The 24,623-nt window shown below is 39.6% G+C and overlaps 1 protein-coding gene across 1 annotated transcript in view; it reads left to right on the top strand.

Annotated features, from left to right (window-relative positions):
• NEDD4 (NEDD4 E3 ubiquitin protein ligase) overlaps positions 1-24,623 on the top strand; it is a 136,264-nt gene that overhangs the window by 10,587 nt on the left and 101,054 nt on the right. Inside the window, exons 2-4 of the mRNA XM_080687249.1 lie at positions 17,730-17,803; positions 20,359-20,437; positions 20,537-20,575. Coding sequence (XP_080543375.1) covers positions 17,730-17,803; positions 20,359-20,437; positions 20,537-20,575 — 192 coding nt within the window. The remainder of the gene's footprint in view (positions 1-17,729; positions 17,804-20,358; positions 20,438-20,536; positions 20,576-24,623) is intronic.

A 24,623-nucleotide genomic window follows, 5' to 3' on the forward strand; every position in this document is an offset into this window, starting at 1 on the left:
TGGTGGGGTAGGTCTGGCAGCCACTGTTCTTGGTTCACTGTTTGTGCAAACATGTCCAGGTTATTGATAAGATGCGTTATTCCTTCTTTCCGCAACTTCAGAAAGATTTGTGGTTAATCAAGAATTTGTCAGCCTCCACTATGTGCCAAGTATTCTTCTGGGTTCTGTAGAGAAAACAAATTCTTAAGCTTTAAAATCTCACAATTTTAAGAAAACACAGTTTATTGCTTCAGATACAGGATAGTATGTGATAAATGCTGTATAAATGAGACTCTAACGAGAAGGGAAGATTCATGTCAAGGCTTTTAGGAAAAATGGCATTTGGACTTTAAAGAAAGGACAGAACTTTTTAAAGAAAAAAATAATTTAAAAGTTATAAAAAGTTTGAGAAAACAAAACGCTTCATCATCTCATATTTTAATAGCTATTTTCATCGTTGCATATTTCCTTCTGATTTTTATCCATCTGCATTCATGTTTTTACAGAGTTATAACAGAATAGGTAACATTCTGCATCCTGATTTTTCCAATTAACATTATCATTTTCTGTCATTAAATAACATTAATAATTACACGTTAATGGTTTCAAAGGGATCTGCTCAGGTGATATAGGACTTTAACAATGAAGGAGTAGAAGATAGGGAAGAATATCTCAGGCAGAGGGAACCCAAAGGTAAGTCAACACAAGATATATCTTCTTTTAAAGACTAGACAGAAGGATGGGAGGATAAAAAGAGTAGCACAAAGTCTCCCAAGACCTAAGAGAGATGGAAAGATCTAAGCTCTGCATTTCCTATTCCTGATATTATATTTTTGGAGGGGGTTATTGACAGAAGATTAAGGAGCAGCAAGTCGCTGTTTTTATGAGTTGTGGAGAAAATCTCAGCCTGGAAAGCTGCTTTTAATTACTGAATCTGTATAGATAACACATTGACATTTTATTTCACCAAGTCATTGAGAAAAGCCGCATACATATGTTGGCCAAGTTGCAACTTTTCTCACTTTCATAAATCAATAAAGCTCTCTTATGAGTGGAGGGGATGATTCCAGCTTTAGTGAAGAGCCATGATGGTCATCTGTTTAAAGATAATGTCCCCATATTGATTAAGGAAAAGATGTTTTGTTTTTGTTTCTCTCTTGCTCATTTGAGCACTATCCAGATTTCTGTTAATAGTACTTTTAGTATCATGATTTTAACATTGCAGCTTTTATGCTCTTTTCCTTTGTTTTCAAAAATAATGGGAAATGTGATCTCTGTTTATGGGTGTGATAGAAGAGATCAGTTTGAACAATTTTCTAGCTAAACTTATAAAATGAAGTTAAATGAATATAAATATCAAAATAAATGGCATTTCTTATTTAATTTTTATGAAAGAATCTTAAAACAGCATAGTTTCACATCAGTTAACCATAGCATCTAATATAATTCGTTCTGATTTTTGTGGTGGGAAATGCAAGGATAAAGTTGAAAAGTTGAATTGTCACTGTGAGTAATTTATTTCCTGGAGTTGTTTTTAATTAATGCTTGTTATGTTTTTCCTCTGGAGACTTCTGGGAGACAGTTCCAGTAGAGGCTCCACAAATATGGATTAATTTTCAAGTTCATATACAAATTATAAATACTTGTCTACACTTAGAAAAGCTAAGATGACCAAATAACGTATTATTTGCTGATAGAACTTTTTGTTGCATTCAACATTATTTTGTATTAGTTTCAGGTGTACAGCATAGTGGTGAGACAATCATGTACTTTAAAAAGTGTCCTCCCCCCTCCGATATTTTAAGTACCCACTTGCCACCATCCATAATTATTACAATATTGTTGACTAATCTGATGCCACTTTTGATTATACTTTATGACTGGAAAAAGTTTGTACGAATTATCATTACAAAAAATATATTTCTGATTTTCAGAATTCAGTCTTGAAATTAGTACCTTGTTTAATAAAGTATAGCCACTTCCTAGTCAAATGGTATAATGAGAACTTGGCCAATAGAATACATTCATGGGTTTACGTATTCAGTGACTTTCCAGGGAAAAAGGTAATCTGAAAATATCTTCAGATTTTTGCAAATCAATCCCCGTAGAAAACTGAAATTTCAGTTTACATTTTCCTTTCTGGTTTTCAATCCTATCTTTATTTCTGAATAGAGGCCCGGTGCACGAAATTCGTGCACCGGGGCGGGGGGGGGGGTTGTCCCTCAGCCAAGCCTGCACCCTCTCCAGTCTGGAACCCCTTGAAGGATCTGACCACCTGTTTAGGCCGGACATCCCTCTCACAATCCAGGCTGCTGGCTCCCAACTGCTCGCCTGCCTCTGCCTGATTGCCCCTATCCGCTTCTGCCTGCCAGCCTGATTGATGCTTAACTGCTCCCCAGCTGGCCCAATTGCCCCTAACTGCCTGGTCAACCCGAACTGCCCTCCCCTGCCAGTCTGATAGCCCCTAACTGTCCTCCCCTGCAGGCCTGGTCGCCCCCAACTGCCCTCCCCTGCAGGCCTGGCCCCCCATACTGCCCTCACCTGCTGGCCTGGTCTCCTCCAACTGCTCTCCCCTGCAGGCCTGGTCACCACTAACTGCCCTCTTTGCTGGCATGGTCACCCCTAACTGCCCATTACTGCCCTCCCATGCAGGCCATCTTGTGGTGGCCATCTTGTGTCCACAGGGGGGCAGCCATCTTTGACCACATGGGGGCGGCCATCTTGTGTCTTGGAGTGATGGTCAATTTGCATATTACTCTTTTATTAGATAGGACACCTAGCTACTGCCCTTTTTATAAGATCAGCTATGTATTTAGTTTTAATCAGGGATAAAGTTATATTTTATCTGACATCTCTCATTAAGGATTTTTGTGCTATCTAAATTTATCATCTGAGTTTGGGAGCTAATAGATTATTTCAATTGTCATATTTTTTTTCCATGAAAGCTTCAGGAATGAGGGTGGTTGTAAATATTTAGAAATGGAATAAGATTGAAATAAATGCTATATGATATGTATACAGAGTGTCCCCCCAAAAGATTATATACACATCAACAGCTGATAGTTCAACTTTGAGAATGAAATGTATTTTAATAAACACTATATATATAAAGAGCCAAGGTCCCGTAACAACCAAGGCTCAACTGAACACTGGAAGTCAGTGCTGGGTTGCCATGGGGACCCAGCACTGACTGCAGAGGGGGCTGCAGATCAGGCCCTGAGAGAGGCCTGCAGAGAGAGAGGCAGGGTCTGATCCCCAGCCTCCATGGCAGCTGTTAATCAGCTGTTGCATCTCTCTTTCTCTCCTGGCTTCACCAGTAGCTGTGCCTCTGTTTCTCTCCAGGCCTCCTCTGGGGCTGCTGATCAGCCCCGCCTCTTTGACCAGGCCCAGAGATAGGCCCAGAGATGCTGACTGGCATAGAAATCAACCAATCAGAACCTAATCTAGGTGAAGTGTGAGGAGCCAATGGCTGCCTAGGAGGCGGAACTTTTGATGCTGACTGGCATAGAAACCAACCAATTAGAACCTAACCTGGCTGAACTATGAAGGCAGAACCTAAGGTGGGGGCTTAGGAGGGATTTTAAGGGCAACAGCTGTTTGGTGTAAGGTGTAAGAAAGCGGTTCAATTTTTTCATGACCGCTTTGGTAGCATAGTGCATATGGCTGGCTATCAGTCCAGATATAGGGATTATGTGTTTTTGTCTGCCAAGAGCATCTCCTCTTGCTGAAAAGGCTCCCCCCTTCCCCATTTAAGCAATCCTATCCTATATAATCTATCTATATTACTAAAAGAGTAATATGCTAATTAGACCGGGTCGACCGGCCATCTTCCGGATGTCTGACTTCCTTCCAGACAAAGCCATGGTGGTGGGGGCTGAGACAGAGGCAGTTAGTGGCAACCAGGCTGGCAGGGGAGGGCAGTTGGGGGCGAGATCAGGCTGGTAGGGGAAGGCAGTTAGGGGCGATCAGGCTGGCAGGCAGGTGAGTGGTTAGAAGCCAGCAGTCCCAGATTGCAAGAGGAATGTACATCCCTCAAGGGGTCCCCGATTGGATAGGGTGCAGCCTGGGCTGAGGGAACCCCCCCTCCCCGTGCACTAATTTCATGCACCAGGCCCCTAGACTTTAATAATTATTCAAAGTGTGTGTATACATTTTTTGGGACACTCTATATTTTCTCCCACCCTGACCTCTCCCCAGAAGGGAATATGACTATTTAAGGTGGGATAATTTTAGAATAGAATCAGTTAGGCAGATATCTGTTGAGCAACATTTATTTCGTATTTTTTTAAATATTGTAAATGCTACTGTGAATACTCTTGTGCCAATGTCCTTGAATACATGAATAAGTGTTTATCTAGGGGATATATATAAAAGTGGAATTCCTAGGATATTGATTTAGAACTTTAGTAAATATTCCCAAATATCTCTTTAAAATGACTCTTCAATTTACACTTCTCCCTACAGTGTATTACAGTTCTCTCTGATGACTGGTGAGATTGAGGATCTTTTCATGTGTTTATTGGCCATTCCCTTTGACTGCTTGTTCTAGGTTGTTTATATTTCACTTACTGGTTTTTAGAAATTGTTTATATATTCCAGATAATCATGATTTGTCAATGGTACATATTTTAGACTAGAGGCCCGGTGCACGAAATTCGCGCACGAGGGGTGTGTCCCTCAGCCCAGCCTGCGCCCTCTCCAATCTGGGACCCCTTGAGGGATGTCCGACTGCCCGTTTAGGCCCGGCCTGAACGGGCAATTGGACATCCCTCTCACAATCCAGGACTGCTGGCTCCCAACTGCTCACCTGCCTGCCTTCCTGATTGCCCCTAACTGCTTCTGCCTGCCAGCCTGATCACCCCTAAACCAGGGGTGGGCAAACTTTTTGACTCGAGGGCCACAATGGGTTCTTAAACTGGACCGGAGGGCCGGAACAAAAGCATGGATGGAGTGTTTGTGTGAACTAATATAAATTCAAAGTAAAGGAGCGGAGGGGAGACCAAGAGAACCCTCCGCTCTTTCGGCTTCGCGGGCTGGATAGAACAGCTGAATGGGCCAGATCCGGCCTGCAGGCCGTAGTTTGCCCACAGCTGCCCTAAACACTCCCCTGCCAGCCTGATTGCCCCTAACTGCCCTCTCCTGCAGGCCTGGTCACCCCTAACTGCCCTCCCCTGCAGGCCTGGTCCCCACCAACTGCTCTCCCCTGCAGGCCTGGGTTTCCCCCAACTGCCCTTCCCTGCAGGCCCGGTCGCCCCCAAATTCCCTCCTCTGCTGGCCTGGTCACCCCTAACTGCCCTCCCCTGCAGGCTTGATCACCCCCAACTGCCCTCCCTTACAGGCCTGATCACCCCCAACTGCCCTCCCTTGCAGGCCTGGTCCCTCCCAACTGCCCTCCCCTGCTGGCCATCTTGTGGTGGCCATCTTGTGTCCACATGGGGGCGGTCATCTTTGACCACATGGGGGCAGCCATCTTGTGTGTTGGAGTGATGGTCGATCTGCGTATTACTCTTTTATTAGATAGGATTAGATAGGATAGAGGCCTGGTGCATGGGTGGGGGCCAGCTGGTTTGCTCTGAAGGGTGTCCCAGATCAGGGTGGGGGTTCCCTTGGGGCGTGGGGCCGCCTGGGCGAGTGGCCTGTGGTGGTTTGCAGGCTGGCCACACCCCCCGGCAACCCAAGCGGAGGCCCTGGTATCTGGGATTTATTTATCTTCTATAATTAAAACATTGTAGCCTTCAATGGAGCCAAGCCTCCTGCTCACTCTGTGGCCGCAGCCATTTTTGTTGGGATTTATTTATCTTCTATAATTGAAACTTTGTAGTCTTTTTTTAAAATTTTAATCTTTTTTTTTAATTAAATATATTTTATTGATTTTTTACAGAGAGGAAGGAAGAGTGATAGATAGTCAGAAACATCGATGAGAGAGAAACATCGACCAGCTGCCTCCTGCACACCTCCCACTGGGGATGTGCCCGCAACCAAGTTACATGCCCTTGACCGGAATCGAACCTGGGACCTTTCAGTCCGCAGGCTGACGCTCTATCCACTGAGCCAAACCGGTTTTGGCGAAACTTTGTAGTCTTAAGCGGAGGCCATGGCAGGCCTGGGCTGTGGAAACTTGGCTTCCTCCATCGCCAGGGGCAACTCAAGCCTCCTGCTCCCTCCAGCTCTGTGGCTGCTGTATTTTTGTTGGGATTTATTTATCTTCTATAATTGAAACTTTGTAGCCTTAAGTGGAGGCCAAGGCAGGCCAGGGCAGGTGGAAAGCTTGGCTTCCTCCATTGCCGGGGAAACCCAAGCCTCCTGCTCTCTCCGTGGCTGCAGCCATCTTGGTTGGGTTAATTTGCATACTCGCTCCTGATTGGCTGGTGGGCGTGGCTTGTGGGTGTAGCAGAAGTACAGTCAATTTGCATATTACTCTTTTATTAGATAGGATACTTTCACCCTGTTTGTTCCTTTGGCTTTTCATTTTGTTCATGGCGGGTATATAATTTTAATGTAAAATCTAACAGTTTTTCTCAGTAGGGTTTGTAGTTTTAAAAATTCTTCCCTACCCCAATGTCAGAAATATTCTTCAATTTCTCTTTTTAAAAATATTTTTTTATTTATTTCAGAGAAGAAGGGAGAGGCAATAGGAACATCAATGATGAGAGAGATTCATTGATCGGCTGCCTCCTGCATACCCCCACTGGGGATCAAGTCTGCAACCTGAGCATGTGCTCTGACCGGGAATTTAACCATGACTTCCTGGATCATAGCTTGATGCTCAACCACTGAGCCAGGCTGGCTGGGATTCTTCAGTTTCTTATAAAAAAAAATTTTCAAACATACATCCTTTTTATTTTTTTCAATTTAATTTTATTATTTAAAAAATTTATTTATTGTCTAAAGTTTTACATATGTCTCCTTTTTCCCCAATTGATGCCCTCCCACCCCGCCCAGCCATTCCCACCTCAGGCAAGCCCTCACCACCCCAGTATCTGTGTCCATTGGCTATGCTAATACGCATGCATACAAATCCCTTGGTTGCTCTCTAACCCCCTTCCCCTGCCATTTGTCTCTGGATCTATTCTTGTTCATCAAATTATGTTGATCATTATATCCCACATATGAGTGTGATCATGTGATATTTTATCTTTCTCCGACTGGCTTATTTCGCTTAGCATAATGCTCTCCAGTTCCATCCATGCTGTTGCAAATAATAAAAGTTTCTTCTTTTTTACTGCAGCGTAGTATTCCATTGTGTAGATGTACCACAGTTTTTTAATCCACTCATCTGCTGATGGGCACTTAGGTTGTTTCCAAATCTTAGCTATTGTATATTGTGCTGCTATTAACATAGGGGTACACATATCCTTTCTGATTGGTGTTTCTGGTTTCTTGGGATATAGACCTAGAAGTGGAATTACTGGGTCAAATGGGAGTTCCATTTTTAACTTTTTGAGGGAACTCCATACTGTCTTCCACAGTGGCTGCACCAGTCTGCATTCCCACCAGCAGTGCATGAGGGTTCCTTTTTCTCCACATCCTCTCCAGCACTTGTCATTTGTTGTTTTGTTGATGATAGCTATTCTGACAGGTGTGAAATGGTATCTCATTGTTGTTTTGATTTGCATCTCTTGGATGATTAGTGACTTTGAGCATGTTTTCATATGTCTCTCGGCCTAATGTATGTCCTCTTTTTGATTGGATCGTTTATCTTCCTTTTGTTAAGTTTTATGTGTTCTCTGTAAATTTTGAAGATTAAATCCTTATCTGAAATATCATTGGCAAATATGTTCTCCCAGGTAGTGGACTTTCTTGTTGTTTGGTGGATGGTTTCTTTTGCTGTGCAGAAGCTTTTTATTTTGATGTAGTCCATTGGTTTATTTTCTCCTTAGTCTCCATTGCCCTAGGAGCTGTGTTAGTAAAGATACCGCTACAACATATGTCTGCTATTTTGCTGCCTATGGAGTCTTGTAGGATTTTTATGGTTTCCTGTCTTACATTTAAGTCCTTTATCCATTTTGAGTTTGTTTTTGTGTATGGTGTAAGTTGGTGATCTAGTTTCATTTTTTTGCATGTATCTGACCAAATTTCCCAGCACCATTTATTGAAGAAACTGTCTTGACTCTATTGTATGCTCTTGCCTTCTTTGCCAAATATTAATTGAGCATAATGGCTTGGGTCGATTTCTGGGTTCTGTTCCATTGACTATATGTCTGTTCTTGTGCCAGAACCATGCAGTTTTGAGAACCGTGGCTTGGTAATATAGCTTAATATCTGGTACTGTAATCCTTACCACTTAGTTCTTCTTTCTTGGGATTGCTGTGGCTATTAGGGGTCTTTTTTATTCCATATGAATTTTTGGAGAGTTTGTTTTAGATCTTTGAAATATGCCATTGGTATATTAATAGGGATTGCATTGAATCTGTAGATTGCTTTGGGTAGTATGGACATTTTAAAGATGTTGATTCTACCAATCCATGAACATGGTATGTTCTTCCATTTGTTTATGTCTTCCTCTATCTCTTTTTTCAATGTCCTGTAATTTTTAAAGTATAGGTCTTTTACCTCCTTAGTTAAGTTTATTCCTAGGTATCTTAATTTTTTTGGTGCAATGGTAAATGGGATTTTTTTTTTGTTTCTCTTTCTGTGAGTTCATTATTGGTGTATAAAAAGGCCATATATTTCTGGGTGTTAATTTTGTATCCTGCTACATTGCCGAATTCATTTATTAGGTCTAGGAGTTTTTTGATGGAGTATTTGGGGTTTTTTATGTATAGTATCATGTCATCTGCGAATAAGGACAGTTTTAATTCTTCTTTTCTTACTTGGATACCTTTTATTTCTTCTTCTTGTCTGATTGGTATGACTAGCACTTCCAGTACTATATCGAACAGGAGTAGTGAAAGTGGGCATCCCTGTCTTGTTCCCATTCTTAGGGGAAATGAGTTTAGTTTTTGCGCATTGAGTATGATGTTGGCTGTAGGTTTGTCATATAAGACTTTTATTATGTTGAGGTATGATTTCTCTATTCCCACTTTGCTGAGAGTTTTTATCAATAAAGGGTGTTGGGTTTTTTTTTTTGCCTCTTTTTGCCTCTTTTTTTTTAAAAAAAATTTTTATATTGATTATGGTGTTACATATGTGTCCTTATTCTCCCATTTCCCCCTCATGCCCCCCCTCATGCCCTCATCCCCCTGTTGTCTGTGTCCATTGGTTATGCTTATATGCATGCATACAAGTCCTTTGGTTGATCTCTCCCCCTTATCCCCACCCTCCCCTACCTTCCCTCTGAGGTTTAATGGTCTGATTGATGTTTCTCTGTCTCTGAATCTATTTTTGTTCATCAGTTTATGTTGTTCATTATATTCCATAAATGAGTGAGATCATATGATATTTATTTTTCTCTGCCTGACTTATTTCACTTAGCATAATGCTCTCCAGTTCCATCCATGCTGTTGCAAATGGTAAGAACTTCTTTTTTACTGCAGCGTAGTATTCCATTGTGTAGATGTACCACAGTTTTTTAACCCACTCATCCGCTGATGGGCACTTAGGCTGTTTCCAAATCTTAGCTATTGTAAATTGTGCTGCTATGAACATAGGGGTGCATATGTCCTTTCTAATTGGTGTTTCTAGTTTCTTGGGATATATTCCTAGAATTAGGATCACTGGGTCAAATGGGAGTTCCATTTTTAGTTTTTTGAGGAAACTCCATACTGTTCTCCACAATGGCTGTACCAGTCTGCATTCCCACCAGCAGCGCACAAGGGTTTCTTTTTCTCCGCATCCTTGCCAGCACTTGTCGTTTGTTGATTTGTTGATGATAGCCATTCTGACAGGTATGAGATGGTACCTCATTGTTGTTTTGATTTGCATCTCTTGGATGATTAGTGACTTTGAGCATGTTTTCATATGCCTCTTGGCCTTCCTTCTGTCTTCTTTCGAAAAGTATCTATTTAGGTCCGTTGCCCATTTTTTGATTGGGTTGTTTATCTTCCTTTTGTTGAGTTGTATAAGTTCCCTGTAGATGTTGGAGATTAAGCCCTTATCGGTGATAACATTGGCAAATAATGTTCTCCCATGCAGTGGGCTTTCTTGTTGTTTTGTTGATGGTTTCTTTTGCTGTGAAAAAGCTTTTTATTTTGATACAGTCCCATTTGTTTATTTTCTCTCATTAGTTTCCATTGCCTTAGGAGCAGTATCAGTGAAGAAATTGTTTCAGCATATGTCTGAGATTTTGCTGCCTATGGATTCCTCTAGTATTTTTATGGTTTCCCATCTTATGTTTAAGTCCTTTATCCATTTTGAGTTTATTTTTATGTATGGTGTAATTTGGTGGTCTAGTTTCATTTTTTTTGCATGTATCTGTCCAATTTTCCCAACACCATTTATTGAAGAGACTGTCTTGACTCTATTGTATGTTCATGCCTCCTTTGTCAAATATTAATTGAGCATAGTGGCTTGGGTGGATTTCTGGGTTCTCTATTCTATTCCATTGATCTATATGTCTGTTCTTGTGCCAGTACCAGGCTGTTTTGAGAACAGTGGCTTTGTAATACAGCTTGATATCTGGTATTGAGATCCCACCTACTTTGTTCTTCTTTCTCAGGATTGCTGCAGCTATTTGGGGTCTTTTTTCATTCCAGATGAATTTTTGGAAAGTTCGTTCTAGGTCTGCGAAATATGCCATTGGTGTTTTAATGGGGAGTGTATTGAATCTATAGATTGCTTTGGGTAGTATGGACATTTTAATGATGTTGATTCTACCAATCCATGAACATGGTATGTTCTTCCATCTGTTTCCGTCTTCCTCTATCTCTTTTTTCCAGTGTCCTATAGTTTTCCTGTATATAGGTCTTTTACTTCCTTAGTTAAGTTTATTCCTAGGTATCTTAATTGTTTTGGTGCAATGGTAAATGGGATTGCTTTTTTAGACTCTCTTTCTGTAAGTTCATTATTGGTGTATAGAAATGCCATCGATTTCCTGGCGTTAATTTTGTATCCTGCTACATTGCCGAATTCATTTATTAAGTCTAATAATTTTTGATGGATTCTTTAGGGTTTTCTATGTACAGTATCATGTCGTCTATGAATAAGGACACTTTTACTTCTTCTTTTCCAATTTGGATGCCATTTATTTCTTCTTCTTATCTGATCGCAATGGCTAGTACTTCCAGTACTATGTTGAACAGGAGTGGTAAGAGTGGGCATCCCTGTCTTGTTCCTGTTCTTAGGGGAAATGGTTTTAGCTTTTGCCAATTGAGTATGATGTTGGCTGTGGGTTTGTCATATATGGCTTTTATCATGTTGAGGTATGATCCTTCTATTCCCACCTTGCTGAGAGTTTTTATCAAGAAAGGGTGTTGGATTTCGTCAAATGCTTTTCCTGCATCGATTGATATGACTATGTGGTTTTTATCTCTCAATTTGTTTATGTGATATATCACGTTTATTGATTTGCAGATATTGTACCATCCTTGCATCCCCAGGATAAATCCTACTTGGTCATAGTGTATAATCTTTCTGATGTACTGCTGGATCCGATTTGCTAGAATTTTGTTGAGGATTTTGGCATCTATGTTCACGAGGAATATTGGCCTGTAATTCTCTTTCACTGTGTTGTCTTTATCTGGTTTTGGTATTAGGATGATGCTAGCTTCATAGAATGAGCTTGGAAGTGTTCCTTCTTCTTGAATTTTTTGGAATAGTCTTAGGAGGATAGGTTTTAGTTCTTTCTTGAATATTTGGTAAAACTCCCCTGTAAAGCCGTCTGGCCCTGGGCTTTTGTTTGCTGGAAGCTTTTTGATGACTGCTTCAATTTCTTTCATAGTTACTGGCTTATTAAGATTTTTAGAATCTTCGTGATTGAGTTTTGGAAGGTTGTATTTTTCTAGGAATATATCCATTTCCTCTAGGTTGTCTAGTTTGTTGGAATAGAGTTGTTCATAGTATTTTTTAACAATCCTTTGTATTTCTGTGGGGTCTGTTGTTATTTCGCCTCTTTCATTTCTGATTTTGTTTATTCAGGTCCTCTTTCTTTGCTTCTTGGTGAGCCTGGCTAGAGGTTCATCAATCTTGTTTATCCTTTCAAACAACCACCTTTTGGTTTCATTGATCTTTTGTAGTTTGTTTTTGTTTTTTGTTTTTTTTTGGTCTCTATGTCATTTATTTCTGCTCTGATCTTTTTTTAATTTTTTTTATTTTATTGATTTTTTTACAGAGAGGAAGGGAGAGGGATAGAGAGTCAGAAACATCAATGAGAGGGAAACATCGATCAGCTGTCTCCTGCACACTCCCTACTGGGTATGTGCCCACAACCACCGTACATGCCCTTGACCGGAATCGTACTTGGGACCCTTGAGTCCGCAGGCCGAAGCTCTATCCACTGAGCCATACTGGTTAGGTCTGCTCTGATCTTTATTATCTCCTTCCTTCTACTCACTCTGAGCTTTTCTTGTTGCTCTCTTTCTAATTCTTTGAGTTGTCGAGTTAGATGATTTATTACCATTTTTTCTTGTTTTTTTGAGGTAGGCCTGTAGCACTATAAACTTCCCTCTCAGGACTGCTTTCATTGTGTCCCATTGATTTTGGATTGTTGTGTTTTTATTGTCATTAGTTTCAGGGATGTTTTTTATTTATTCTTTGATCTCTTTGGTAACCCAATCACTGTTTAATAGCATGCTATTCAGCTTCCAAGTGTTTTAATTTTTTGGCCTGTTTTTATTGTAGTTTATTTCTAATATTATGCCATTGTGGTCTGAGAAAATGCTTGATATGATTTCAATCTTCTTGAATTTGGGGAGATTTTGCTTGTGACCCAATATGTGGTCTATTTTTGAAAATGTCCCATGTGCACTTGAGAAGAATGTATATTTCGTGGCTTTGGGGTGAAATATTCTGAAGATGTCAATTAAGTCCATCTGATCTAGTGAGTCATTTAGGATTGCTGTTTCTTTGCTGATTTTTTTGTCTAGAGGGTTTATCCAGTGATGTCAGTGGTGTATTAAAGTCCCCTACTATCATTGTATTGTTGTCGATCTCTCCCTTGATATCTTCCAGGAGTTTTTTTATGTATTTGTGTGCTCCTGCATTGGGTGCATATATGTTTATCAGTGTTATATCCTCTTGTTGTATCAATCCCTTTAGTATTATGAAATGGCCTTCCGTATCTCTTGTTATGGCCTTCACTTTGAGGTCTATTTTGTCAGATATAAGTATTGCTACCCCATCTTTTTTTTCATTTTCATTTGCCTGAAAGATATTTTTCCATTCCTTCACTTTTAGTCTGTGTGAGTCCCTTGTTCTAAGGTGGGTCTCTTGTAGACAGCATATGTATGGGTCATGTTTTTTAATCCATTCACTCACTCGAAGTCTTTTGAGTGGAGCATTTAGTCCATTTACGTTTAAAGTTATTGAAAGGTAATTGTTTGTAGCCATTTTTACTTTTTGTGCCTGTGTTCTTTCTTACTTTTTTATTTCTTCATTTTACACCAGTACCTTTAGCATTTCTGGTATTGCTGGCTTGGTAGTGATAAATTTCCTTAGCCTTTTTTCTGTCAGTGAAGCTCCTTATTTCCCCTTTAATTTTGAATGATAGCCTTGCTGGATAGAGTATTCTTGGATTCAGTCCTTTGCTTTGCATCACTTTGTAAATTTCCTTCCATTCTTTTCTGGCCTGATGTGTTTCTGTTGAGAAATCATTTGATAATCTAACGGGAGCTCCCTTGTATGTAACTTTCTGTCTCTCTCTTGCAGCCCTTAGGATTCTCTCTTTGTCCTGAACATTTGCCATTGTAATTATGATGTGTCTTGGTGTAGGTCTTTTTGGGTTCATTTTGTTTGGGACTCTCTGAGCTTGTGTTACTTTTTTCTTCCCCACATCAGTTAAATTTTCTGACATTATTTCTTCAAATAGGTTTTCTAACCCTTGCTCCTCTTCCTGTTGTTCTGGCACCCCTATTATTCGAATGTTGCTTCATTTCATGTTGTCCCATAGCTCTCTTAGGCTCTCCTCCTGTCTTTTAATTTTTTTTCTCCAATTGTAGTTCAGTTTGGGTGTGTTTTCCTTCCCTGTCTTCTAATTTGCTAATTCGGTCCTCTGCTTCTCCTAGTCTACTGTTGAAACCTTCCATGGTGTTTTTTATTGCAGCTATATCACTCTTCATTTCTTCTCGATTCTTACATAAGTTATTGACTTTTTCATCCATTTCTTCTTGATTCTTACATAAGTTGTTGATTTTTTCCTCCATCCAGTTTATGAACTGTATAACCCTTATTTCTTTTTCTGACACATTGCTTGCCTCTGTTTCTCTTAGCTGCTTTTCTGGTGATTCCTCCTTTTCTTTCCTTTGGGGGTTACTTTGTCTACCCATTTTTGGTCTCACCGATTGATCTATATGTAGAGTCATGCAGGGGCTGCTCCTTGAGTGGCAGTGGCTCCTCGGGTTGCAGTTGCTCCTCAGGCGGTCGCTGAAGTGGCTGCTCCTCAGTTGGCAGCTGCTTGTCCAGTGGGTGCTGTTTGCAGCAGTGGTGTCTCCTCTGGCTGGTGGGGAAGGCTGGTTGCACAGCTGCTGTTCCTTGGATGGGGGGTGGGCTGCTCACGTGGCTGCTGCTCCTCAGACAGGGGCGGACTGGTCACGTGGCTGCTGCTGCACGGATCAGGGCTGGCTGCATGCTGATGCTGTTCCTCAGATGGGGCAGACTGCTCGTGAGGCTGCCACTTCTTGGACAGGGGCAGGTTGCTTGCCGGGCTGGTGCTCCTCGTACGGGTGCAGGCTCCTCACGCAGCTGCTGCTCCTCAGACGGGGGATGGGCTGCTTGCTTGGCTGTTGCTTCTCAGGTGGGAATGAGCTGCACATGTGGCTGCTGCTGCTCGGACGGGGGCGGGCCACTCACCCAGCTGCTGCTCGTCGGTTAGGTGCAGGCTGCGTGTGGCTGCTGCTCCTCGGACCAGTGCAGGCAGCGCAGGACTGCCACTCCTCGGACGTGGGCGGTCTGCTTGTGTTGCTGTTGCTCCTCGGACAGGGGCAGGCCGCTCACCCAGCTGCTGCTCGTCGGTTAGGTGCAGGCTGCGTGTGGCTGCTACTCCTCAGATGGGGCGGGCTGCGTGGGGCTGGTGTTCCTCAAATGTGGGCGGCCTCTCTTGTGGCTACTACTCCTCAAATGTGGGCGGCCTCTCTTGTGGCTACTACTCCTCAGATGGGGCGGGCTGCTCTTCTGGCTGCTGCTCCTCAGATGGGGCGGGCTGCTCTTCTGGCTGCTGCTCCTCAGATGGGGCGGGATGCTCGCGTTGTTGCTGCTCCTCGGACAGGGGAGTGGGCCACTTATACAGCTGCTACTCCTTGGACAGGGGCAGGCCACGTGAGGCTGCTGCTCTTAGGCCTGGGGGGGCTGCTCGCAGGGCTGCTGCTCTTTGGACAGGAGTGGGCTGCTCACATGTCTGCTGCTCATGTGGTTGCAGTGCCCTGGGCCGCTGAGTCTCCTTCGCTAATTTGGGTTGGATGTTATTTGTTTCAGCTGTTCTTTCTATTTGCTTTAGGACAAGGCTCGGGACACGTCTGTCTGTTCCACCACCATTTTGTCTCCCCCAAGGGTGTTGGATTTTGTCAAATGCTTTTTCTGCATCGATTGATATGATTATGTGATTTTTGTCTCTCAATTTGTTTATGTGATATATCACATTTAATAGTGTTGATTTGCAGATATTGTACCATCCTTGCATCCCCGGAATAAATCCCACTTGGTCATGGTGTATGATCTTTCTAATGTAATGCTGGACCCGATTTGCTAGAATTTTGTTGAGGATTGTAGCATCTATGTTCATCAAGGATATTGACCTGTACTTCTCTCTTTTTCTGTGGTGTCTTTATCTGGTTTTGGTATTAGGGTAATGCTGGCTTCATAGAAAGAGCCTGGAAGTGTGTCTTCCTCTTGAATTTTTTGGAATTGTCTGAGGAGGATAGGTTTTAGTTCTTCTTTGAATGCTTGGTAGAACTCCCCTGTAAAGCCATCCTGACCAGGGCTTTTGTTTGCTGGAAGATTTTTGATCACTGCTTCAATTTCTTTGGTAGTTATCAGCCTATTCAGGTTTTTTTTATTCTTCCTGATTTGAGTTTTGGGAGCTTGTATTTTTTCTTCTTAAAAAATTTTTAAAGTTTTCTTTTTCACTTTTAGACTTGAATGAATCTGGAATTTATTCTTATATGCAGTATAAGATAGTGATTGCATATTATTGTTTACTTCTTTGCTCAATTTTACTCTTTCCTCTGAATTTCCAAATCATTTAAGACCCATGAAAAAAATCCAAGGGGGAAGAGTTGAAACTGAATTCAACTTATAGGTTACTTTTGTGAAAACAAACAATAATATTATTTTCATCTATGAACATAGTGAACTTTTAAATTTGTTTTCTTTGTGTTCTTCAATAGTTTAAAAAATAATTCTATCCATAGAGTTTTAAAATCTTTTTATTAACTTTATTTCCATGTCCAACAGTTCACTTACTTGGGAATTTTTAAAAATATGTATTCTGTGTTTTAATATTTTCTTACCCACCTTTTAATTTTGAACAATTTCACATCCAAAGGACAGTTAAAGAGCCTGTATACCCATTGCATTGCTAGTATTTTGCTTATTCCCTCTATTTACACACACACACACACACACGCACACACTCACTTTCAACCTTTTTATTTGTTGAGCCATTTGAGTATGTTGCAGACTTATTATACTTTATTCCTAAATATTTCAGTATGTTTATCTTAAAACTAAGATGTTATCATATAAAACCTCATCATAGTATTATGATACCCAAGAAATTTAATATTTTTGATACTTTATAGTAGCAATACAGTATAGTCTTATTTAACATATAATCTATTGAATGGGATTATAAAAATAATTAGTCTTAGAATAGTTATAACAAATGATTATGAACTCTTGATTTGTGTTATTGTGTACATAGCAACAATGATAAATTCATATTAGTCTTAATAATAGCTACAATTTTCTTGGAAGGAATGATAAATTCTTAATGTAATAATTGACTATTTTTTCTGGCTTTTCTTAGTGGATAGTCAGATCATCTACAAATAACAAATTGTTTTCATTTTTTCTTGTATAGCTTTTAATAAAATTAATTCTTTTTGGTGTTGTTGTTAATCCTCACCCAAGGATACTCTTTCCATTGATTTTTTTTAAGAGAGATTGGAAGCGAGGGACTGGGAGAAAGAGAGAAACATCAATGTGAGAGAGACAAATTGATTGGTTGCCTCCCACATGCACCCTGCCTGGGGGCTGGTGATTGAACCTGCAAACCAGGTACATGCCCCTAACCAGGAATCGAATCCACAACTCTTTGGTGCCTGGGACAATGCTCCAACCACACTGGCCAGGGCTCACATTAATTCTTGGAAAAAATTCCTCCAATTAATTTTAATAACTTGATTACTGTATTTTTTAAAATATATTTATATTTTTATTGATTTCAGAGAGGGAGAGAGAAAGAAAGAGAAACATCAATTGTGAGAGAGAATCATTGATCGTTTACCTCCTGCACACCCCATAATAGAGATTGAGGCCACAACCTGGGCATGTGCTCTGACTGGGAATTTAACCTGAACCTCCTGGTTTATAGGTCAACATGCAACCACTGAGCCATGCCGGCAAGGCTGGTTACTGTATTTGATGTATATATTTAAAGGTATGTGTCTTAGATAAGTTATAAAGTACATGAAAATAAAATACACATTTTTATATTTTAGGAAAATGTTCGAATTGTGAGGGTGAAAGTTATAGCTGGAATAGGCCTTGCCAAGAAGGATATCTTAGGATCTAGGTAAGTATATTAGTATATTAATTTGGGTTGCAATTTTAAAATTTGTACTCGTTAACTAATTTTTTCTAAATGTTGGTTAGATGAAACATTGAATAATATTATTAAATTGTTGTTCGAGGTAGAATAATAATATTTTCAGTTGGTGGTTTACTAAATTCCTTCATATCTGAATTACTGAATTTGTGAAATTTGATAAACGAAAGTACAACTCATAAGATACATTTATGATTTCTGCTTCTGGGCATCGATAAAATAGGCTGTGGGCAGTAGATGATGAACAAAGGGCCCAGGTGGATCAAGAGAAGGGGATGAACAAACACCCTGCCCTGTGCCCCCTCTTTGGTAAGCAGCAGCCTGGGCCTGGGATCACAGAAATGGAAAGGACTGCCTGGGGCTGACCGCTTTCCTGTGCTGTTGGTTCCGAAGCTAGGAGGAAGGAAGCAGGGAGCAGCACCCTAAGCATGGTTCCCCTCACACCTATTTATATCCTTGTTTGTGCTAATGCTGGGCAGCCCTCACTTGTCCCTTTCAGGCACCATGGAGGGGCAAGGGCCAGACCCAGGTTCCAGGGCACAGGCAGTGCAGCTTCTGGCTGTGTGCATAGGGTGCTTTCTTCCCCAGAGTGATTTATCTATTATGATGATCACAAACTTAGCAGCTTAAAAGAATACACATTTATTATCTCACTAGAGGCCTGATGTACAAAATTTGTGCAAGGGTAGGCCTTCCTTCCCCTGGCTGCCAGCACCCAGGACCTAGGCTCCCCTCTGGCTGCCAGCACTCAGGACTGCAGGACTGGGGCTTCCCTCCAGCTGCTGGCACTGGGGACCCAGGCTTCCCTCCGGCTGCAGGACCGGGGCTTCCCTCCAGCTGCCAGCACTCAGGACCGGGGCTTCCCTCTGGCTGCTGGCATCTGGCACCCCAGCTTCCCCCAGGTACCAGCAGCTGGCCCTGCCCCCCTACTGCACCCACCTTGGCCTGGCGCTGCCCGCATCCACTGCCATCCCCCACTTCCCTGCCGGGAACCAGGAGGGACCAGGAAGTTGGCCGGCAGTTATATACATTTTGTCATTTTCCTGTAATGTATTGGTTAGAATTCATAGGTCCTTCCCACATTTAAGAGGAGTGTAATACAAGGGCATGAACATTAGGACATGGGGATAATAGAAGCTACCCTAGACTATGACTGCCATAAACAATAACTCAAACAATTGCGAACAATTGTTACATTCTTTTCAAGTGCACGATGCATTCACCAATATAGACCATGTATAGAGCTAAAAGACAAGTCTCAGTTTTGAAAAGATTGAAATTATATGCAGGATGTTCTCTGATAATAATGGAATTAAGTTAGAAACCAATAACATTAAGATATCTAGAAAAATCCCACGTATTGGAAATAAAACAATATACTTCTAAATAATCTATAGGTCAAAGAAGAAATCACAAGAAAAATTAGAAAACATTTTGAGCAGAATGAAAATGAAAATACAGTAATATAAAAATTTGTAGGGTGCAGTTAAATATTTAGAGGAAAGTTGAGATCTTTAAAATGTTTAACTTAGAAAAGGAACAGGACCTAAGTGAATGATTTGAGTTCTAATTTTAAGAAATTAGAAAAAGAAGAGCAAATTAATTCTAGAGTAAGTAGAAGGATGAAAATAATAAGGATAAAGTGGAATTAGTTAAATGGACAATTATAGAAAAAAATCATTGTAATCTAAAACTTATTCTTTGAAGTGATCAATAAAGTTTCAAAACTTATATCTGACAAAGGCCTTTAATTCACAATATATAAAGAGCTCTTACAACTCTTTAATAATACCATAAAAAGGCCAATTCAAAAATGGGAAAAATCTTGATTTTCCTTCTCCTTGTCTTTTTTCTTACTGATTTCTTCTTTTTTTTTTTTTTTTTTTTTTTTTTTTTGAGGGAGAGAGAGAAACATCGATTGGTTGCCTCCCCCCTGACTGGGGATTGAATCCACAATCTGGGTATGTGCCTTGACTAGGAATCGAACCCACAACTCTTTGGTTCATGGGAGGATGCTCTAACCAATCGAACCACACTGGCCAGGGCGTCCTTCTCCATGATTCTTTGTAAAAGAGGTTATATGACGTAATTATTTTTAACTGAAAGCACTTTGCCTTTATTTTGTAAAAGGAGTTTATACCCATGAGATAACTTGGAGTGACCTGAGGTCTTGCAGGGCTAAGTTCTTAAAAATCAGTGAGTTAACCATTTTAACCCAAAGAACATAATTAAAAAATTAAACAAAAAATGTTTAAATCTAAAAAGATTGCACATCATTAAATTGAGACTAAATGGTTTTCTTTGTAATTCTTTAATTCTTTGTGTATTTCAGTAACATGGTACCTTAGCTTTTTAACAAGATGCAAAAATTACTATAATTACTTACTCCTGCCTAAGGAAACCTTACTTTTAATTATAGGAAATAATTGTAGAAATTGTTAAAAAGGAAATTTCTGTGATTTTTTAATAGTTTGAATATCTAAGTTTGGGAATAAGTAACAATTTTTTCCTAATTTTAACAGTGATCCTTATGTGAGAGTGACGTTATATGACCCCATGAATGGAATTTTAACAAGTGTGCAGACGAAAACCATTAAAAAGGTCAGACTTAGCAGGATTCAAAAAAAATTTAAATATACTGTTTTAAATTTATATGACAAAATATAAAAAATTAGTTATACTATGTTTACTATCTTTTAGACTTTGAATCCAAAATGGAATGAAGAAATATTATTCAAAGTAAGTATGCATTTTATTTCATCAAAACAGCACATTTTTTTCTTAATAGGTTAGAGTAAATTCTCACTTATAATATTAGAAAATGTATCTTATAAGAATTTGTCTATATTTTTAAACATTTAAAAGTTAAATCTAGGTATTCCCAAGAGGACATGGTCCTGGGACCATTTATTTTATTATGAAAACCATATATGCAAGGTAAGGTAATGAAGGGGTAAAAGATTATTGTAAACTTGGAATTATTTTATTCTAGTTTAATTGTGATTTAGAGACTATATGGTAGTCTGACTCTAATTTAGCATATTTTGATGTTTTTCCTTTAAAGATGAATCAATATTTGTGTCTCTCCAGTTATTTATTAAATAGACTGATGCAGGCAAGAGATGATAAGGGCCTGCCAATAAGTGGATACATTTCTTTTTTTTTTTTAAATATATTTTATTGATATTATACAGAGAGGAAAGGAGAGGGATAGAGAGTTAGAAACATCGATGAGAGAGAAACATCGATCAGCTGCCTCCTGCACACCTCCCACTGGGGATGTGCCCGCAACCAAGGCACGTGCCCTTGACCGGAATCGAACCTGGGACCCTTCAGTCCGCAGGCTGACGCTCTATCCACTGAGCCAAACCGGTTTCGGCTAAGTGGATACATTTCTTCGTTTACACCGTTCATGCACATTCCTGCCTTCCCCCGTGCACTAACTCACTATACCTTAAGAGCAAACTCCAGTCAGCAGTTGCTCCTCAGGAGGCCCCTCAACCTGAGAACGTCTCCTTGTGCGTATCTGTCAGAGTCCTTAACCTGATGCTATACACTGAGTGGCCAGATTATTATGATCTCTGAATGCATAATAATCTGGCTACTAAGTGTGTGTGTGTGTGTGTGTGTGTGTGTGTGTGTGTGTGTAGGGTCCAGCCAGCCTGGCCAGGGGGAGGGGACATGGGCGGTTGGCCGGCCTGCCTGCTGGTCGAACTCCTGGTCGAGGGGACAATTTGCATATTAGCCTTTTATTATATAGGATATACACTGAGTGGCCAGATTATTATGCGTTCAGAGATCATAATAATCTGGCCACTCAATGTACACATCTATAAAGCTATTAAGGATTTTAGCAGGATCTAATTTCAAAACGTAATATTCAACATGTCAACAAGATTATTTTATATACAACAAACCATGAAAATCTGACCAATTCTCAAAAGAAAAGACAGTCAATAAATGCCAGTCCCAAGATGACCCAGACATTGGAATTATCTGTAAAACCCTGTAAAGCAGCTATTACATTATAACTCTATGATGTAAAGGTAAACACTTTTATAATTGGTGGAAAGATGAATATTCCCAGCAAATAAATAGAAACCATAGAAAAGAATGAAATAGAAATATTAAAATTTAAGAACAGAATCTGTGAAATTTTAAAAATCACTAGATGAGCTTAATAACAAATAGAGATAACAGTGAAAAGAATCAGTGAACGTGAAAATAATCAATAGAAATGATCTAATTTGAAGAACACAAAACAAATATTCAAAAAAATTAGTAGAGCCTGAGGGACCTGTAGATAGTATTAAAAGAGTCTAATATTTGAGTCTTTGAAGTCTCAAACGAGGAAAAAGACTGGTAGAAAAAAAAATTGAAGAAATAATGGCCATAAAATTCCAAATTTGGTGAAGGACATGCATTTATAGATGAAAGAAGTTCAGTGAAACCCAAACAGAGTACATGCAAAGAAAACCAGGTTCAGACACATAATGAAATTGCTGAAATAAAAGAAAAAGAAGAAATCTTGAAAGTAGCCAGAGAAAATGACACATTATGCATTGGGGAACAATGCATTTCTCATCAGAAATTATGATAACACTGTATAATTAAGGTAGTAAAGGAAAAAAGAACAGTCAACTCAAAATCCTATATTTTTAAAAAGTATCCTTCAGGAATGACAGTATATAATAAAGGTATTTGAAGCTGAGGAAAAATAAGATAATTTATTGCCAGCAGACTTGCTCTAAAGAAAATGCTAAAAGAAATTATTTAGGCTAAAGGTAACTGATATCAGAGATAAAGTTAAGACTTCAGAAACAAAGGAAAAGAAACAGAAATAGTAAATATCTGTGGTTATAATAGGCTATATTTTCTCTTGAGTTCTTTAAAATATGTATGGCTAGTGAAAGCAAAAATTATAGCATTGGGAGGATTTTTCATTTATGTAGGTGTAATACATATTACAACCATAACATAAAAGAGTGAGGGTAAAGTGAACTTTTTGGTTGTAGGGCTTCTACATTTTACTTCAAGTGGTTCAGTTTTAACTTTAAATAGACCACGAAAGGTTAAGTATGCATATTGTAATTGCTAGTGCAATTACTAAAAATTACTAAAGAGATATAGCCAAAAGGCCAACAACAAATAAAAAATAGAGCAAATTCATCAAGAAGCCGTAACAATTCTGTATGTGCGCCTACATCAGTGCTTCAAAATTGTAAAGCAATAAATGATAGAACTGTAAGGAGAAATTGTCAAATACACTATGATACTTGGAGAATCCAATACTGTCTCAGTTTGAGAGACAGTAAAAATAGACTGAAAGAATTCAGTAAAAACATAGAAATGCCGAACAACATTATCAAATAAGTTTAACCTAATTGAACATTTATAGGCTCTCTAACCCAACATCAACAGAATGTAGTCTTTTCAATATTTGCTAAGTTAGGCTAAAAACTAAACCTTAACAATTTTAAAAGGATAGAAATCATGCAAAGTATGGTATCTGACTACAATATAATTAAAGTAGGATTCAATAACACAAAAATATCAGAAAAATCCCCAAATATTTGCAAGTTAAATAACATCTAAATAACTCATGGTATAGAGAAGAATCTCCAGGGAAATTAAAAAATATTTTAACAGAATGAAATAAAAATACAACATCAAAATTTGTAGAATATAACTAAAGCATTGCTTAGAGGGAAACATAGAATTAAATACATTAGAAAAGAAGAAAGGTCTTGAACCATTAATCTAAGTTTCCACCTAGAAAGTAGCATCATTCTAGAACCTATAGACATTAAATGGATAGCACAGGATACTATGAACAACTCTGTGCCCATCTATAATAATAAAAAGGTAATATGCTAATTAGAACGGACAGCCAAATGACCTTCCAGATGTCCTTCCGGATGACCTTCTGGACGAAGCTGGGGCTGCAAGGGCCAAGGCAAGCCGCCACGGCTGCGAGGGCCGATCCCCTTGCACGAATTTCGTGCATCGGGCCTCTGGTATTCAATAACTTAGATGAAATGGGCCAATTCCTTTAAAGATGCATAGTACCAAAATTCTAAGAAGAAATAAATTACCTGAAAAATCCTATGTCTCTTAAAGAAATTGCATTTAAAGTTAAAAACCTTCCTTCCAACATAGAGAACTACAGGCCCAGATGGTTTCTCTGTTAAATTCTACCACACATTTAAGGATTAAATAATTTCAATTCTATATAATGTCTTTCCGAAAGTAGAATAGGAGGGAACATGTCCCAATTCATTCATGAGGCCAGCATTACCTTGATAACAAAATACTTTATAAGAAGATATAACTGCAGACCATTCATTAACCCTCATGACCATAACCATTTTGTGGTAAGTTTACTAAATCGGACCCCTTCTATTTTGAAAGGGCCAGAAATATGTCCTCAATTTACTTCTGGGTATGGGTTTGTTTTTCCTATCTGCAGAACCTCAGCCAGCACAACTATCTGGGGCTTCCAGAATGTGTGTTCCATAGGGATGGAAATCCACACAACATTTTATGCTTCCAGGGGTCCCAATTCACAGAGAAGGAGGTGCAGGAATGAGTCCATGGCCATGGGATCTATTGGTCACATCATCTACCACACCACCCAAAAGCAGGCAGCCTCATAGAGCTGGAATGGCCTACTAAAGGCACAACTGAAGCACCAATAACGAAGCAGTACTGTACAAAGATGGGGTGCCAGTTTATTCATTATCCCAGAGACATCAATATGAGGCTGTGTCTGCAACTGAAAGTATAC

Source organism: Plecotus auritus (genome assembly GCF_963455305.1).
Source record: "Plecotus auritus genome assembly, chromosome: 1".
NCBI lineage: Eukaryota > Metazoa > Chordata > Mammalia > Chiroptera > Vespertilionidae > Plecotus > Plecotus auritus.